At 36.2% G+C, this 17,478-nt stretch overlaps 1 protein-coding gene across 1 annotated transcript; it reads right to left on the bottom strand.

Annotated features, from left to right (window-relative positions):
- Positions 1-1,568: 1,568 nt before the first annotated feature.
- On the bottom strand, positions 1,569-15,490 carry grin3a (glutamate receptor, ionotropic, N-methyl-D-aspartate 3A). The gene is made up of 9 exons (XM_042764668.1): positions 14,269-15,490; positions 10,161-10,765; positions 6,652-7,701; positions 6,397-6,543; positions 4,951-5,066; positions 4,691-4,842; positions 4,011-4,175; positions 3,798-3,868; positions 1,569-2,630 (listed from the first exon to the last, which is right to left on the bottom strand). Exons 1-9 carry the CDS (start codon positions 14,980-14,982, stop codon positions 2,294-2,296), a joined length of 3,357 nt encoding a protein of 1,118 aa, XP_042620602.1. The 5' UTR covers positions 14,983-15,490; the 3' UTR covers positions 1,569-2,293.
- Positions 15,491-17,478: the final 1,988 nt, after the last annotated feature.

The raw sequence follows: 17,478 nt of genomic DNA on the forward strand, positions 1-17,478 counted from the left end.
TTATAAATGAAAATCTGACTGACAAAAGACTGACTACCTTTCATGATGGAGTCCCCCTTTGAGGTGTAACCAAAATCACCAGGGTAATACTGCATCAAACAAAACTGACCATTGTTATGCTTTGAAATTGTACACATTCAACGCAGTATGATAAAGCTTAAACGGCACACTTTACCTGAATTAACGCTATGTTTTCCCATGAGATCAGCTTATATATGTTCAAATGTTCAGTAGTGCCATGATTGCGAATGCTTCTCACAACTTCAGTTTTCATGAACTCTTTCAAAGAAAACGTCCCATACAAAGAAGATTTTACCTGTCCTGTCAAATGCTACATGAACGATCTGAAGCCCTTGGGATATTTATTACTGATTTATGTCAACTTTTCATTCTCTTTGTACAATACTGACTTGAATCATGATAGACATTCTGATTCATTGGTCCGTTAATGACTTCAAGTCATTCAAACCCTGAAGCAGCAAACAACCCAACAATTTCACTCCTAAACTCTCTGCACAGCTGGCATGAGGATACGGTTACTTGTTCACAGAGAAACTCTATGCACATGAGATATGGCCAAAGGAGATCATTCTGTGAAAAACTTTGAGAGTAATTTTCTAGTTATATGGGCAAATAAAATCCTTCATAGCAATCGTTGAATCTACATAGCTTTAAGCATGGAGTAAACAAATAATTGGCCATCAGCACCAAATCTTCATGCCAGCTGTGCAGAGAGTTTGAGAGTGAAAGTGTTGGGTTGTTTGCTGCTTCAGGGTTTGAATGACTTGAAGTCATTAACGGACCAATGAATCAGAATGTCTATCATGATTCAAGTCAGTGTTGTACAAAGAGAATGAAAAGTTGACATAAATCAGTAATAAATATCCCAAGGGCTTCGGATCGTTCATGTAGCAGGGCACTGGAGCAGCAGTGAGCTGATGGGTTAGGATGGTTTAACTATGCCACAGAGGAGACAACTTGGCCTATAGAGGATTCATATTCAGTCTCTGCGATAATTAACATCTGCTGAAAATATCTGCCTGCTTGTGTTCTTATGTTTGTTCTTTGTAGCACCCTAACATTTTACTGAACGCGATCTGTGTGAATGATCATAGAGTGACATGAAAAGGGTTTGTTATTTGATATTCTCTTTTGACTTATTGCCTATTTGGAGAACAAAAAAGGTTTTTCATTTTCAAACGGAATGAAATATTGTACAAATGGAAACATTTTGGTTAAAATGCTTAACGTAGACTCCCTTTCATTAACCCTCTGAAAATGTAAATTAATATTAGTAAACAAATAACTGGTTGGACTGTACATCCCCACAGACATCTAACTAAAATTTAAATTTAAAAGATGAAAACAAGAATTATAACGAATCAATTCATTTATTGCTACTATGTGAATAATATGTATTCATGTAATCCATAAAAAGTAACTGTAGTCTGATTATAAGTATTTTGAAATGTAATATAATCAAATTCCAAGTGCTTAATTTTTGGAATCTGATTACGTAATCCAGATTGCATTATTGAAGATATTCAACACAGTTTTGTTGTTTGTTTATAAATATTACTTAAAAAAAAAATAATAATAAGGAACTGTAAATGTTGTTTGGAGTCAGAATTGTAAACCAGAGCCATTTGTTTCATTATCATCTCACCAGATCTTATCTTTTAGTCAAAACCCTTACAGATCATTATATTGCAAATGGACACTTAAACCTTGAGATTTGAAATCTGAGAAGATTTGAAAGAACTTAATCTCAAAGAAACATATCTCAAAGCCATTTTAATTCATAAAAACATAACAATTCAAGGTTAACAGCATGTGTTCAAGGTTAACACTTTCTCGGTACATCTCTAGAGACGACGGCACGGCTTTCTTCTTAAAAAAAAAAAAAAAAAATTCTCAGCTCTGTGTATCAATATGCAGGAGACGCTATCATACATCACAGTTTGACACCTTAAATAAATATCATTTTGACGCATAAATGCCTTCCCTTTAGGCAGATACACACTTCTTTTTCCACGTCGCCGCATAAAAACAAGGTATCCTCAAAATTAAACTTCTGGGAATACATACTCCTTATATCCGAATTCATTTCTTCTCTTCTGTCCTTTTTTTTTTTTCAAGTTCAGTTCAATGAGGAATAAAATAAAAAGACTAAAAAAGGACTTCAGAGAATGTGCAGAGAAAGTCTTGCTTCCCCTAGGAGCTGCAATTGAAATAATCAACCGGTAGGTCCAAGCTTTTGAACAATCTAACTCCAGCCAAATCTCCCATGAGTCTAGGACTCGGTTGAAGACTTTGACTTCTGATTCTGTTCCAGCTCTTTTTTCTTCTTCATGGCAAGCTGTAGTTGCTTTTTGATAAGCTGGATTTGTGTTTCCAGGTCTGTCAGTTCTTGTACTATGGGGTTCTGGGAAAGGCCAAGCAAGTCGGTTCTTCCGTTCGATGTGGCCTGTAACGGAAGCTGTCTCTTGTCCTGCGGGGACAGTAGCTCTTTGCAGTGAGAACATTCCAGGTCATTTTGTTGTCCCTCTTGATTGGACAGTTTTCGTCTGTTGCAGTTGGAGGTTCCCAAAGAGTTCCACGGCATTTGCTGGTTGTTTCCAACATTGCATTAATCGGGACAAGAATGATATCACAATATCAGTATATAAATAGAATTTAAGGAAGTATGCCATGTAAAGTTATAGCTGTTCCAGTAGTGAAAAAACTTTGTCATTCCACATCACTTTCGTCTGTACAATACAAAAAGAGAAATCTTGACTGGTCTTTACAATGCATATGCGATAAAACTGATCTATTTTTACTTGTGCGTTATAAGTGTTCTGAAGCTATATATATATAAAATCTTCACATCTAACCTAGCTTTCCTTGGCATGTTCATAATGGATGCAGCGATCATGAATGAATTGTTTTGTATATCAAATCTTTTAATGAACTGCCTGATCTGTTTCATAAAACTGGTCTGACAAAAATAATTTCAAAAGGCTTGTAATGCTGTAATATTGTGAAAAACTAATGGTGGTTTATGTCATTTTTGAAGCTTGAAAGCTCCAGTTACATGAAATTAAATGAAAAATGCAATGGTGCAATGGGCAAAATATCTCTTTGTGTGTTGTAGTCAAGAAATAATGTCATTGGTTGCAGTGTTGATAACTAAAATTTAATTACTAATTTACTAAATTACTTAAACTCTTTTTCAGTAATTGAAATAAAGTTGAAATAAAATAAAATATGAATATTTGATGAAATACATGAGAAAAAATGCATTTGCACTAATTTACTAATTTATTTAAAGTTCTAAATTACTAAAACTAAAATAAAAACAATGCTAAATGGAAATGTAAAAAAAAATCAAATAAAAATGACTAAATCACATAACTTAATAACTAAAAACTAAAATTGAATATAAAAGCTAATAAAAATAACAATACATACTATAATAGTAAATAAAGTCAAATTTAAGTCAAATATTTCTTTAAAGATGTCATTAATTACTAATAATCTATCATAAATGTTCAGTATTTTAAAGAAAATATAGTTATAAGTAAAGCATATTAAAGAACTTGATGCAATAGTGTGAGTGTAAACATAATGGAATACCGGTAAAGCTTGTAAGAGAAACTTTATCCTGTTTGATTCATATAATGTCATAAAGATAAATCTTTTTTTTTTATAATGCACTGAATAGTTTCCTGGCAATGACACTTAAGGGCGTCTATTCAGTGTTGCATGAATGCTAGACATTATTTAACAGCTCCTTCGTTATGAAAGCAGTTTACCTTTTCTCCGGTTTTGCAACTGTCTGTAATTTGTCTTCTTTGAAAGTCGGGTTAAGTGCTCGATGTAATCGCTGAAAAAACAATTAAATTAAGTGCTATTAAAGAAAACTAGCATTGAGAATTACAAAGTGAGTAATGAGAAAAGCAGCCCTTTAATGCTGCAACGTAATTATCTGTAATAAAATCCGAGTGGAATTGTGCAGATGAACTTACTTGACTGGTGTGGAGCCAGTACTTAAGCTGTGAGGACTGCTGCATTCTGGGTATCAGCCAGCGATGGACGATGTGTTCACCCAGTGTGGTGAGGAGAGACAGGGCCACTCCAATGCATAGCATGACAAATAACCCTGAGAAGTGCTTTATCCCCATCTGTAACGTCTGAGGATGAAAGTCAAGGTTAGAAAAGAGGAATAGCCATAAATGAAATGTTGTCAGTATTTAGTTACATAAAACCCCATATTGTTCTGATTATTCTGTAAGAAACTAAATTAGATCTTTATAGTTTGAGTTTAACACCATTTAACCATCACAAAATAGTTTGAATGATTTGTGCACTCTATTCCAAGTCTTGTACGAGGAACAAATCATAGTTATTATACACTGAAAATGTCCCTCTTCACCAGAGCTCTCAAATCCCCAACTGAATTTAACATGCAAACTATACATTTTTGAACAAATAAAGAAAACAACACATGATTAGAATGACATGAGGATTAGTAAATGATGATGAAAGCGAGATCTGAAAACAGACGCAAAATAATAGAGTAATAGAGTAGTTTTTTATTTGGATGTAAAAAAAAATAGCCGTATCTAATCTAGATAGATAGATAGATAGATAGATAGATAGATGCCTAATGATAGTGCTTCTGATTTAGAGTTGCTATCAGACTCACCTCTGTGACTGCAAAGCTTCTTTTACCACAGGGTACAACCTTATACCATTTATCATGCAGCATGTCCATAAATCCATCAGATTTGTACTGACTGACCAACTCAGAGATATTTGAGGTCAGAGGAGAGTTCTGTTTGAGCCCAATGCCATAGCCTGTGGACAGATGGGAAATGTAAATTTCATCAGCATGTGCACAGTAGTTCACTCACTCCATAACTTACTGTAGAAACAATAACAAGTGAGAAGCATTCATTTACTGGCCTTCAATCGCGAAAGGCTTTCCCACTGTCAGCATCTTGCAGTCTGCATCAATAGACACTTCATAGTCTAAAAGAGCTTTGTCCATTATAAAAGCATCCAGCTTTTGGGGATCATCCCTGGAATAACATCAAACAGTTCGCTATTATATAATGACACATACATTTGCTACATTCAGACATTATTTTGTCTATGGAGATACAATGTAGTCACAATAAGAACATTTAAAATTGGTATTGGTGTTGAATCAGTAGAACCACTAGAACCAAATAAATACACACTCATAGAAAAGAACACGGAAAGTTAATAAGCCCAATTTACTACTAGCAGTAACATCCTTGTTTATCCTATGCAGTTCAGAGAGTATGTTATCTTGCACAAACACATGCTGGATTGATTTTAAAGGAGAGACCTGGCTGACCTCCTTAGGAAAATATTGCAAATTTCATCTACTTCTCCTGAAATCTATTCACTCTGCCCTGCTTGAAGGAATTCTACACTGTGGCAATATTTTGGAGTATGCGCTCTGATTTGAGGACTGCATCAAATCATGTCCCGAAGGTTTTGGAAACTCAAAAGAGGAGTTTCAGACTTGCAACAGAGGATATGAAAGGAGGAAAACCTCTTCTAAATTTAGTTAAGTGTGGCCTGTCGAACACTCAAGTGACATCTGGGAACTTTTGACACTAGCTTGTTTGCTTGGGTCGTTTCTACAGTTAAGTAAGTCCTCATTTTTGGTCCCTAACTTCTGAAAAAAAAAATAATAATAATAAAATGAAAACACAATAACAAGAAACATAAATGCATTCTCTTTTTTTTCTTATTGAATCAACAAACAAATCTATTTATTATTTTATTCATTCATTCATTCATTCATTCATTCATTCTGATGATGATGATGATCAAGTTGTCTTTGTTTTCCATGTCCTCAATTTTTCCATCCTGTCCACCCATCAATAAGCAACAGCAACAACTTTAGCTCACAAATCTTTTGGTTTAAGTGCTCTGACCTTGTCAAAAATACTTCCCTATATTACAGCACAACCTTACTTTTTTATTTTATTTTAAGTGATCAAGAGGTACAGCATAACAGAAATGACCTGCTTGCTTCCCCAACATGAATATATGTTTTGCATGTATTGTTCAGACTATTCCAGCAATGCATGTGAGTCAGATCATGCAGTGAGAAGGAATAGGTGTTTTGCATGTAAAATGGGTGTTTGGCCGCCACCCAGATCGTGCAGTGAGTAGGAAAGTGTGTTTTCAACACAGTCCAAACATTAGTCAAACAAGTCTATTCATTCCTAGTCTTGTGCAGTGGAACTACATGGATTTGTATGACACTGCAAGAAGGCTAAAGCCATCAAAGATGGACATGGTAGAGGGCATCCAGTAAATTAGTGCTGCTCCAGTGATCGATGCCTCTTTACAATAACGATTATGACTTACTTAAGAAGATCTATCCCATCAGGTGTTGTAGGGACATTATATCGTCTCATGTATTCATGCATCTCTGGGAAGCTTTTTTTCACATAGTCCTCAGCGCTGCTCTCCCGAACAGTTCCAAAGCGGAAACCTTGTGATGGATGGTGGAGTGAAAAACAAGAGGACCAGTTTCATCAACCAGGAAGTGTGTTTTTAACCTCTAAGCCTGCCAGTCATTTTGACATAATATGAAAATTATACACACAAGTTACTCTTACCTTTGGATCATGTATACCTGAGAGTTGCTCGTAGGTTTTATCACCGACCATTACAGCGGCGAGATTAGCCGTGTATGTTGAAAGGCAGAACAAACAGAATATGGCCCAGAGGTTCATGAGGAATCTGCCGGTCCAACACTTTGGTGGCTTAATGGCGGCAGTCCTGCCGAATAGAATTGCGTAGCAAACGTTTAGCGCAGAGGAGAAAGAAAAGACACGGTCCCTGTTCCTTCCCCTCGGAGTCATGCCGAAAGGGCTTTTCCACTCGTACAAGGTCAGGAACACGGCCGTCAAGTGTAAAGACACAAATATTCCCAGCCACATACTCCAGTGCAGGGGCCACATGAAGGCCCCAATAGGTGCGGCCGTATCCATAGTCCTGACAAGGATTCCCAGACTGGTGGAGAAAAACGGGCTTGTGAAGTCAATGACCTGACTGCGTGCTGAGTTGATGCTAAAGGAAGTTACAGCCAGATGTGCCGCCCCGCTCATGAGGTCCCCGACCAGACCTGTCCAGCGACCATTCTTGTAAGCTCCATATTTCCCGTCTCCCACAATGTAGAGGTTGAAGTCAAACCTCATGTCCTCTGCTAGCTTCTCTAAAAGATCAATGCAATATCCATAGCAACATTTTTTAAACTCCATAGGGATGCTGTCGTTGCCACCTTGCAAACCCTGAAAAAGACTTTCCAATAAGGCTGTGTCATTTGTTAGGGGGTCAAGGCACAACTGGCCAGCCGGGCACAAGCCTTCTTCATCAACGTCTCGGGTGAAGACAAACGGATGTTCTACCAAGGTCACGACGCGCAAGTGTAGACGTGAGGAATGCCGCCAGTCCGCTCCTCCCTGAGACTGTCTCTTATTAGGCCAGACACCGTAATCCATAACCAGTTTGCCTTGCTTCCAGCTGCCGAGACGCGTCCACATGGGCTTGCCTACTGGGTCATGCTGGAGATTCCAGATGAAGTGATGGCTTTCAGAGATGATGATCGATTCCTCTTGAATATTTACATAGCCGCTCAGGCCGTCAAAAGACGTGTTGGCCATGTATCTAAGAATTAAGAGAAAATCATATATCAATCCAATCCATAGAAGTTCGTCCAGTCTAATTCTTACAAATGCAATATTAAACCAAAAAGAACCTGATTTACTTTTATGACCAAATTTCTCTAATCTAAAGGTCCGTTTACACCAAGGATGATAACTATAAAATTTTAATAATTGTTCAAATTCTTTGACAACAGAGAAGTGGATAAACCAGTGGATAAACATTGACAGCCAATCAGAATCCACCTGACGTTAAAGAGCTTGCAGCACACTTGTAATAAAAATTATATTTTGTGTTGGTTTGGACATATAGTTATCATTAGTTACTGTTCTTGGTTTGAATGGACCTTTATTGTGTATGATTCATTCCTTCATTATTGTGCATGATTCATTCATTTTTCTGAAACACAAGCATTGGAGTATTTATATAAATATTTGTATGTATTTAAATAGTATCTACCACAACAGCCAACTAAAAATAAAATGGTGCTACTGACTTTCACGCCACATTAGCAGTAGCATGACTGTAGTTGTTGGAGCTTTTCTATTAAAAGGCAACTTTTTCCAGCAACTTGCTGTTTGTTGTCACTTTTTTGTTTTTATAAGATCCTTATTGCTTTTGTCATATAAATACTATTATAATTGCAAAAGATAATCTAGGCTATATCGTATGTGGTACTTATAATATACTGCCCCATAAATGTTTCCAGTTTAGTTAGATGATGTCACTTTTACTACTAGTATTCATCTGGAGATTAATGAACCTCAAATTATTATTAGCTTGGAAATCTAAAAACTCACCTAACACTATTTTTTTTCCTTTTTTTCTGTTTTATTTGAAAATATGTAGCAGTACAGAAGTTAAATGTGCGTGTGAATGCCTTGTCATTTTGTCTTTAAAGTCTGCATGAAATCAAAATTTACACTGTTTACTCTGTAAGCACACATTGCTAGTCTTGATGTGAACAAAGAATTTGTCATATAATTCTGACATTATGGATTTTTTTTCTTTCTGTAGTTAATGTTTATATATGTATCTGGGTATTTTACAACATGTCAAAATTAACCTTTCTGAAAGGTTGGTGGAAACTGAGAAAGCTCAATTCCTGCCTTGTTGTCTACTGCAGCATTCTAAATGAAATTGAATTTATTGACTGATTCTGAACATTTTACCTACTCAGCAAGTATATGTGTCATACAACTAGCATTTCTTGCACAGGAAACTTTAATTAGTGTGAAGAGAAATGTAATAATCTAAATATATATTTTTTTTTTTCCCACTATAAAGAACCTTTAATGCAGTGGAAAGTTTGTGGATTTTAAAGGTTCTTTGTGGAACCACAGATGACAGTATAGAAATGTTCTTAACTCTTTCCCCACCATTGACATTGCATTTTCACTGTTATACGGTAGGTAGGGATGGGCATTTTTCAAAAATATTATATCTGAATATTTGGGCTCATAAAAAAATGGTGTTTAATGAGAAATATGTTATTTATTTTTTTTAATAGACAAGCATTTGTCACCATGTTTGTTAGGCATTAGACACGACAATGTTCTACAACAACATAATGTTATATCTCAAGGTTTCCTTTTAGCTTAAACAGGTAAACAAAATATATACTCAGTTTCACCGATTTATTTGATCAAAATTTATTAAATTTTGTAAGCTCATTTAGTAAGCTCATTTGGATCAAATAATTCCAAAATTCATGAGGCGGACGACGACATTCTGTGATCAAATACAATCAACTTCTTAACACGCTCCATGTTTTATATATTCTAACTGACTTTTAGTTTGTGTGCTTAGGATTCATCATGGATTCCCTGCATTTACGGCCAGCAAAGCAACACTTAGTAAAAATCGAGTGTTTTTTTTTTTTTTTTTTTTTTTATAATTACAGATCTAATATTCAAATATATTTGACTATTTGTGCACACCTCTAGTAGGAGGTGCTATTACACATTTTCTTAGAGAGTACTGAATCTCTGGATCAAAATATGGTGAAGAAGAAGCAGAAACAAGCAATCACATATGTAAGCAGATACATATGTAAAATACAGAGAGCACCAAGCATTAAACAGCATACAAATCAAAACTGCCTAACGTTACCGAATGAAATGTCGAAATGTGGAAGTGGTTTAGGACCGTGCAAGATTTGGGGGTGTTGATGAGAATGATCTTCTCCGTCTATGTTTTGATAATTGTTCTGATTCTGACAGAGTTTTTGGCAAAAACACAATTTTCTCAGCTTTTTAAACCGCCCACAATCAAGTTTTTATAAAATGAATTCCATAAACTAAAAACTAAAAAAAAAAAAAAACAGTCTATTAAAAACAACTTTTATTTTTAAGAGTGGATTTAGAACTGCATTTTTTTGTTGCAGCCTTTACATGAGTTTGTGATGCCACTTAAACAACACAAATATTATATAATATCAAGCAGCGTGTCAAATCAAATACCTGGACAGAAAGGTTCCTGATGTGAGATTTTTAGTCTCAAGTCTAGCCAGACAGTTTGTGATGCCAGGAATCAGCGCCAGTTCTGGAGACACAGTGGCAGCCGATCCCACCGCTCGTGCCACCAGCTCCAAAGCATCCTGAACATAATGATCCAGCGAGGGCTCACCCATGCCACCATGTGCAAGAAGGCCCATGGGTAGCCCCTCTGTCCGTAATTCCTCCACATTCTGAGAGTCTCCTATAATCCAGTGGTAATCCGGAAGAATCAGACCAAACTTCGCAATGGTAGTAAAGATTCTCTTTATATCCCTGATGTCACATCCAAAGGTCACTATGGTAGATGTGGAGTATTTGATGGACTCCAGTTGAACTTGCAGGGACATTTGAAAGTCACTTTTGGAGCTGCTGTTGGTGGATAACTTGAGAACCGTCCCCAGATGAAATTTGGAGTTGTTATGGAGCAAGAAAACAAAGTCTGAAATGTTCATCTGTTGACACATCACCAGACTGACATCATACCAGTTGTTCATGGACAGCAGGGAAAAGATGAGATCTGCTTGGGAGGTTTGAGGGTTTTGCATGGCCATCTGGAAATGGAGAGAGTTCTGTTGAGAAGAAACAAATGTGGTTATCATAACAAAGAGATGGATGCCTCTTTTAATACATGCATGGCCTTTTTAGGCCATGCATGTATTTTTAAGACTGTATGTCGCGTTAAAACAAGTCCAACTTCTAAAGAATTTCCTAAAAAAACAAATCTCAAGAATTTGTTCTAGTCTAGCTGTTTATGAAAGAAAAACACAACAGAAACACGAGCTCGGGCTCAGGTAAATCTAAAGGCCCAAAAGATATTTATCATAATGCATGATTTGATGGACAGTCTCCTTCTGTTTGCAGACTGAGTTTCTAAAGCAGAATCTCGGAAGAGAAAAAAAACAAACATTAAGATTTCCAACATGATGTCTGAGTGTGCAATTCTTTGCTTCTGAAAACAATTACTTTAAGCGCTCTGTGGTTCCATTTGTGATGGATGGAAATAGAAATGCCTCTAGAGGGGCATCATTTCAAACTAGTTTAACACATTTGAAAGTGGATGAATCCTCTGAAAATTGTCAAATCAGTTTAATTAGCATCTTCAAATGCTTTGAACTAGCATTTTAATAATTATATTCTACTACATCAGTTTATGCTGTCCAAAAACAAAATGCATACAATTAACCAAAATTATCAGCTTATTTTTGAAATTTTAGCAAATATAGGTCAATGGACCAAAATACTAATTTAATTGTTTGATTTACCTGTTAATTGATGATGATGATGATGGAGCAGTGTTGCCAAGTCTGCGGTTTTCCTGCAGAATTTGGCTATTTTTATACTGTTGCCACTGGTTGTTTTTTTAGTCCATGGGAAACTCTCTATGGAACCCAATTTTGGAGTGATTTTGATAGCCATTCCCTCCTATACACAATTTTGGAGAATTTTTGATTAGATGTTCTCCCCCAGAATGCAATTGGGCTGGTTTTGTTACAAAGACCTGGCAACCCTGACCAGGAGTCAAAAGTGCTGTTAACTCTATTGAGTCTCAGGCATTCCCATCAAAATATGGATGTGGAGTATAGGGAAACGTTGCCCACTAAGGAGATCCAGAAACATTAATTATGTGAGGTCTGGGATCTCAATGTTTTAATAATATAATAGCTATTAATAACATGACATTGTCCTGCGAAGGAAATCAAGACCTTAACAGACACTGCCAGATGAAATGTTTATCTGAGCCATTTAATTTCCCCTGATCAGAAAATCAATCAGAACTGATTAAGGAAAAGCTTTCCAGGGATTTATTTCAAGATGTCTTAACAAAGTCTGACTTATTGTCTGTAGGGTTGTCGTGAAATCTAATTAGTCTAACCAGTGGGAGGGTAATAAGTACCACTAACAAGTTAAGAAGAGACACTTAGAGGTTTTTTGAGTGTCTACTTCATCCGGAGTATGTTTTATCTTGAGGGAGCCTGTGTCATTAAATGATTTGCAAGCTGGGATACAGCCAGATATTACTGCTGTGTCATAAAAAAGCACTGGAGGGTGATACAATTATGTGCGTTTCCAGCAGCTCTGAAGATGAATGGATAAAGATGGGTGATTTGATACACCACAGTTCTTCAGGCCTGTAGAGAGTAGCTTGATGGACCTGTGGTTTGTCTTCTTATAACCTTGAAATGTCCCAAAAGGGATTGAGAATGATAAATGATGAAACCATACAGTTGTTATAATGATCCTTAATAATATAGACATCTAATTGTCACCTGTGTTACTGTGAAAACTATTACTGTTACCTTCTGCATAACATAATTATATTGTTAAAAATCTGCAGAATTTGACCAGATGGGGATATATATATATATGGATACAGAAATAACGTTTTTAATGTTTACTAAGAGGCCGTGAAAAGACTATATAGAGTAAATATGTATTGTGTTTTTATGATGCCTTGGTGATCAATTATAGTGTCCTGTATACAGTATGTGTCAATGTAGTCAACAATTTATTAAACTATTAACTCCGAAATGAACAGTTCCACTGTACTTGAACTGAAAATAAATAAATAAATAAATAAATAAATAAATAAATAAATGACAATGATTTTCACTTTGAGCTGTTTTGCTGCTGGTGTTTTAATAAACATTTATTTATTTATTTATTATTCATTCATTCATTCATTCATTAAGAAAGAAAGCAGTAAAGAAATCAGTAAATCAGAAATCAGTAAAGCTCAGTAATGAGTACACTGAGAGACTAATTGCTATCTGGACAGATAACAGACACTGATTCTGAGCTCACAGAGGAATCTGATAAATCTTACATGATCCATGTAAACAAGGAACTGACCAGAAGATGGTGCTAACTTCAAAAGATCGGATATCTAACAGCTCATGCCTCAGGGTGTTCAGAAAAATGCATTTTTAACAAACAGTCAGACAAACAGCTAGATGTGTCATCATCTACTGTCAACAGATGTTTTATTTGTGGTTTAGACTTGATCCAGCAGGTTTCATAACAAACGTATTAGTGTATACATACACACACACACACACACACACACACACACACACACACACACACACACACATATATATATATATATATATATATATACATATATATATATATATATATATATATATATAATCTGAATAACCTTTTTCCACTATAAAGAACCAAGGGAAAACAACATTTATTTAAGCAGCAGCAGGATGCACCAAAGCTTTGAATCAATGATTGTCATCATGCATTCATTCTCTGTCTGTAGTGTATTGTTTATAACCCCCCCCCCCCCAAAAAAAAAAACCTTAATAACTACAAGTAAATCTTTCATTCATAATTCCAATCCAGTTCCTCAGTTCCAAATGTGTCAACGTTTCATCTAATTGTACTTGTGTATAGTCCCTCAACATCTACATTTCTAAATAAAAGAAATTGAGCTCTCCAGAAGCTGTACAGTATCTCAGTGCTGTAAACACATGTTCAACAACTTCTTCCTGTCATTAGTTTTGACAAAATTAATTTACTTGTTGGTTGATAAAAATTATACTTCACCATGACTCCCTCTCCCCAAATGCCATCAGATTGCAATTTAGAAAATATAACCCTATAACGTTATATTAACCAAGTCATAGCATAACGAACTTATAAAATACAGAAATATTAAATGTATTTATGTGTCTATTTGTTATGTTTAGGTTGTTATTTACATGATACATTTATATGTTATTACAGCTATGTTATTAAGATATAATTATTTTTTGTCAAAATTATTTTATCTCATGATGGTGATGACATGATTACATTTTGGATTTTGATGTTTAGTTTAAAATCATTCATCATCATGAACCCTTAGTTTAAGATAATTCATTCATACTCACAATCCTGTTCGAAACGTTTCAACATATGTCCTCTAATTGTACTTGTTGTATTGTGCAGTCCCTCAACATTTACAATTCTAAATGAAAGAAACTGAGCTCTCCAGAAACTATACATTATGCAGCTGCAGACCAGAACTGTCTCAGTGCTATAAATGCAAACATCAACATTTTAATGAAAATAAACACACCTGACTCTGGCGTTTAATTTCGCTCTGGACGACGCTGATGATTGGGATCTGTAGCGTTGTGGCAATAAATTCCAACTTCAGCAGTTCATCCCTGTTCTGTGGGAACGCGATGATGGCAGAAACTCCTTGCACGATGACGGTGTGGCAAACACTTTGCAGGAACGATGCGGGATCGCCACAAGCAGGTGTAGATGAGGAGGAAAAAGAGAAAGCAGGTAATTCTCCAAGTCCTGCTTCCACGGCCATGACTATCTCAAGGCTGAGGTTGAAGGGTAAAAGCCCCGCCACTCGATTGAGGCTCTCTGTAGCAAGTAGAACAGAGTCTCGAGGTAGAAACACAGCATCCGGACCCACTTGTTTGAGTGCGCTTTTACTTTTGGAGGCCTTGTGGGGGTTATTCGCTGAGCTTTTAGTCCTAATGCCCCTCCAGCCTGGTTCGTGCCTACTTTGGGTGATCGCGTCCCACTGTTCCCACGTTTCTCTGTCTGCATCCCAGTCCGGATCTCTCCCTCTGAGGGAATCCAGCCTGAACGCTCGAGGCTGAAGGTGCAGAGCTCCGACTCTCACTGTATGTCCGATCCTCTTCAGAATCTGACATGGCTGTGGATGCGCCAGAGATGCTGGGGGAGCAAGGATCATTATCACAGCGCTTGGCGCAAGTAAAGAGAGCCACACCAACCTGCCCAGCGCTCCCCGGATCCAAGAGCCCGGCATTACTCCAAACAAGCCTCGGTTAAGCTCTGGAAACGATGGGATCCGTGTGCAAAACGCTGGATAGATGATGGATCACCGGTGAATCTCCTAGACGCAGCAAAGTTGCGCTCCTCTCCAACAGGCTTCTGAGGGATCGCCAGCAGTGCACATGTCCAACGCGGCTCAAAACACTCGTTGCTCATCTCAAAAGCAATTATGGACAAAATGTTCAAAAGGGTTGTTTTACGCGCTTTCCAAACAGGTGAAAAGGCAGCTACTAAAAATGCAAAGTGACTGTAAAAACCCAAAGGCGCTTTTATGTTCTCCAGATCAACGTAAAGGAAGTCCAAGGACAGGAAACAAATACAAATTCCATTTATCTTTATTATTGCATGCAAACCTGTATTCCATCCTGAATCTGATCATGAAAAATCCTGACGGATCTCCAAAAATAATTTATTCGCAAAGGATTTCAAAACCGAAACGAGCGTTTAAATGGCTTATATTACAGTTTAAACATGTTGCGCAGTGAAACTGTTCCGATAAACTCCCAGAATGGCACTGGAATAGAGCAGATTATTGCACTGGCTGTGCTGTGCGTTTAACCCGTTCACTGCTGCACTCTCACCTTTGCTAAATCCATCAGACACTGATGGATTTAGATTACAGTACATCTTTGCATAAATTGCATATAATTTAAATTATATAAAACAGACTGCTAACCCTATATATATATATATATATATATATATATATATATATATATATATATTCTTTTTCTTAAAGAAAGATAAACAAATAACAAAATAACTCTATACTCAGCTTTGTTTTCATGCTGAGATAGATTTGATCCAATTTGATTTTAACTGCATAGCACTTTTCACAACACAAATCAGATTTAAGTAGAATATCGCAACAGTGAGCAAGCTAAAGGCAACAATGTGGAGAGGAAAGCAGATGTTGTTTACGCTCATACTGACAAAATATGTAGTGTCCAATTTTCCTTTGATACCTTCACAACACTTTATCTGTACTAGCAGCCAAAAGAAGTTACACACCAATTTTGATGAAAATAATTCTGATGTGTCAGAAAGTGTAACCTCTGCCTCTCCCTTGAATCGTCAGCAGTGTTGTCATTCTATCACTGACGCAATCCTGACTTACAGCAGGAGAGGTTGGATAAGAGGAGGGGCGTGACACCAGAACAGTGCTGTCGGTGAGTGATGAACAAGAAAAATCTGATGGCTGTTGTACCACATCACCACTGCCATAAATCTCACACATCATTCTTTTGTTGACACTATGCAGCCAGAGCACCAGTTGTCCCCTGAGGTCCAGGTGTGTCATAGCTTAGACGGGTTAATAGATGACCTTCTAACTTGATCTCATTAGAATTGATAGGTATTCATATGCAAAATGTTCTAGAACATACTTTATAGTAAAACATGTAATTTGACATTATTACAATATTACAACTATTAAAATGCACTTTTTAGAAGTGTAGTTAAACTGACATGAAAGTGTCTCTCTTAATATACACTTAGTGACCTTTTATTTAATTAATATTATATTATCTGCTTATATAATATTAATATATACATAATATTAATAAGTCCAGTTCACTGAAAATATAATTTGAGAAACAATACAAGTTCAGATTCAATACAATTAAGTACACTTCTTTTTCACAAGGGCCCACAAAGTTTCTGGCTCCATTTTCGGCAAGTGTTGGAAGGGGGCAATAAATAGAGGATTCAAAAACATTGAGACTAAATTTGCAAAAACAGTGTACTGTATGTAAATTTCTTTTGAAGTAACTTAATTATCAAATGTAAAAATGTTGCATTCAAATGTAAAAAAAAAAAAAAAAAAAAAAAAAAAAAAGATTCAAAATCACTTTTGCTCAAAAATCTGAGGGCCCCCCATTTGAATGGCCATGAGTAAGTAAATCATGGGCATGTTTTACTAAAATGTTCCTTCATTTTAATTAAATGACAGAACAAATTCTTAATTTATGGCCATGATATATATATATATATATATATATATATATATATATATATATATATATATATATATGGGGCTTCATGAAGCAGTCCACTTTTGCCTTTTGCCAATTGGCCAGTGTGTCTGTTTTTTTTTCCAAGTACAATATTTTTTTTTTTTTTTTTTTTTTTTTTTTTTATGACAAGATTAACAGTTCTGCTGTCTTACCTGCATGAGAATGCTGGGCAATCATGTTAAATTTTGCTTGCTTAATTATAAAAATTAGCTTGTTTACTGTTTATTGCATGCCACCCTCAAAAAACCTAGGTGCATGTTGCCCACGAAAAAAAAAAAAAAAAAAAAAAAAAGATCACCCTTATCACCAGATGTACTGTACGATCACCCTGTGTATCCGGATATATTGTCTTTCTTGCATACAGACCTGGATCATGGTCCTCTGAGGGTCTTGGCCATGTCTTAGAACCACTGCCAACTTCCCTTGTTCCCTTCTCTTTTCTTTTCTTCTCTGCC

The sequence above is a fragment of the Cyprinus carpio genome, chromosome A10 (assembly GCF_018340385.1).
Source record: "Cyprinus carpio isolate SPL01 chromosome A10, ASM1834038v1, whole genome shotgun sequence".
NCBI classification, from domain to species: domain Eukaryota; kingdom Metazoa; phylum Chordata; class Actinopteri; order Cypriniformes; family Cyprinidae; genus Cyprinus; species Cyprinus carpio.

Excerpts from the sequence above, each read along its gene's own strand:
- grin3a (XM_042764668.1), bottom strand. The coding sequence starts at position 14,982 with ATGCCGGGCTCTTGGATCCGGGGAGCGCTGGGCAGGTTGGTGTGGCTC. Across the intron at positions 10,766-14,268 it reads AAATTAAACGCCAGAGTCAG|AACTCTCTCCATTTCCAGAT; the intron begins GTGTGTTTATTT and ends TCTTCTCAACAG. Across the intron at positions 3,869-4,010 it reads ACTGGCTCCACACCAGTCAA|CGATTACATCGAGCACTTAA; the intron begins GTAAGTTCATCT and ends TTGTTTTTTCAG.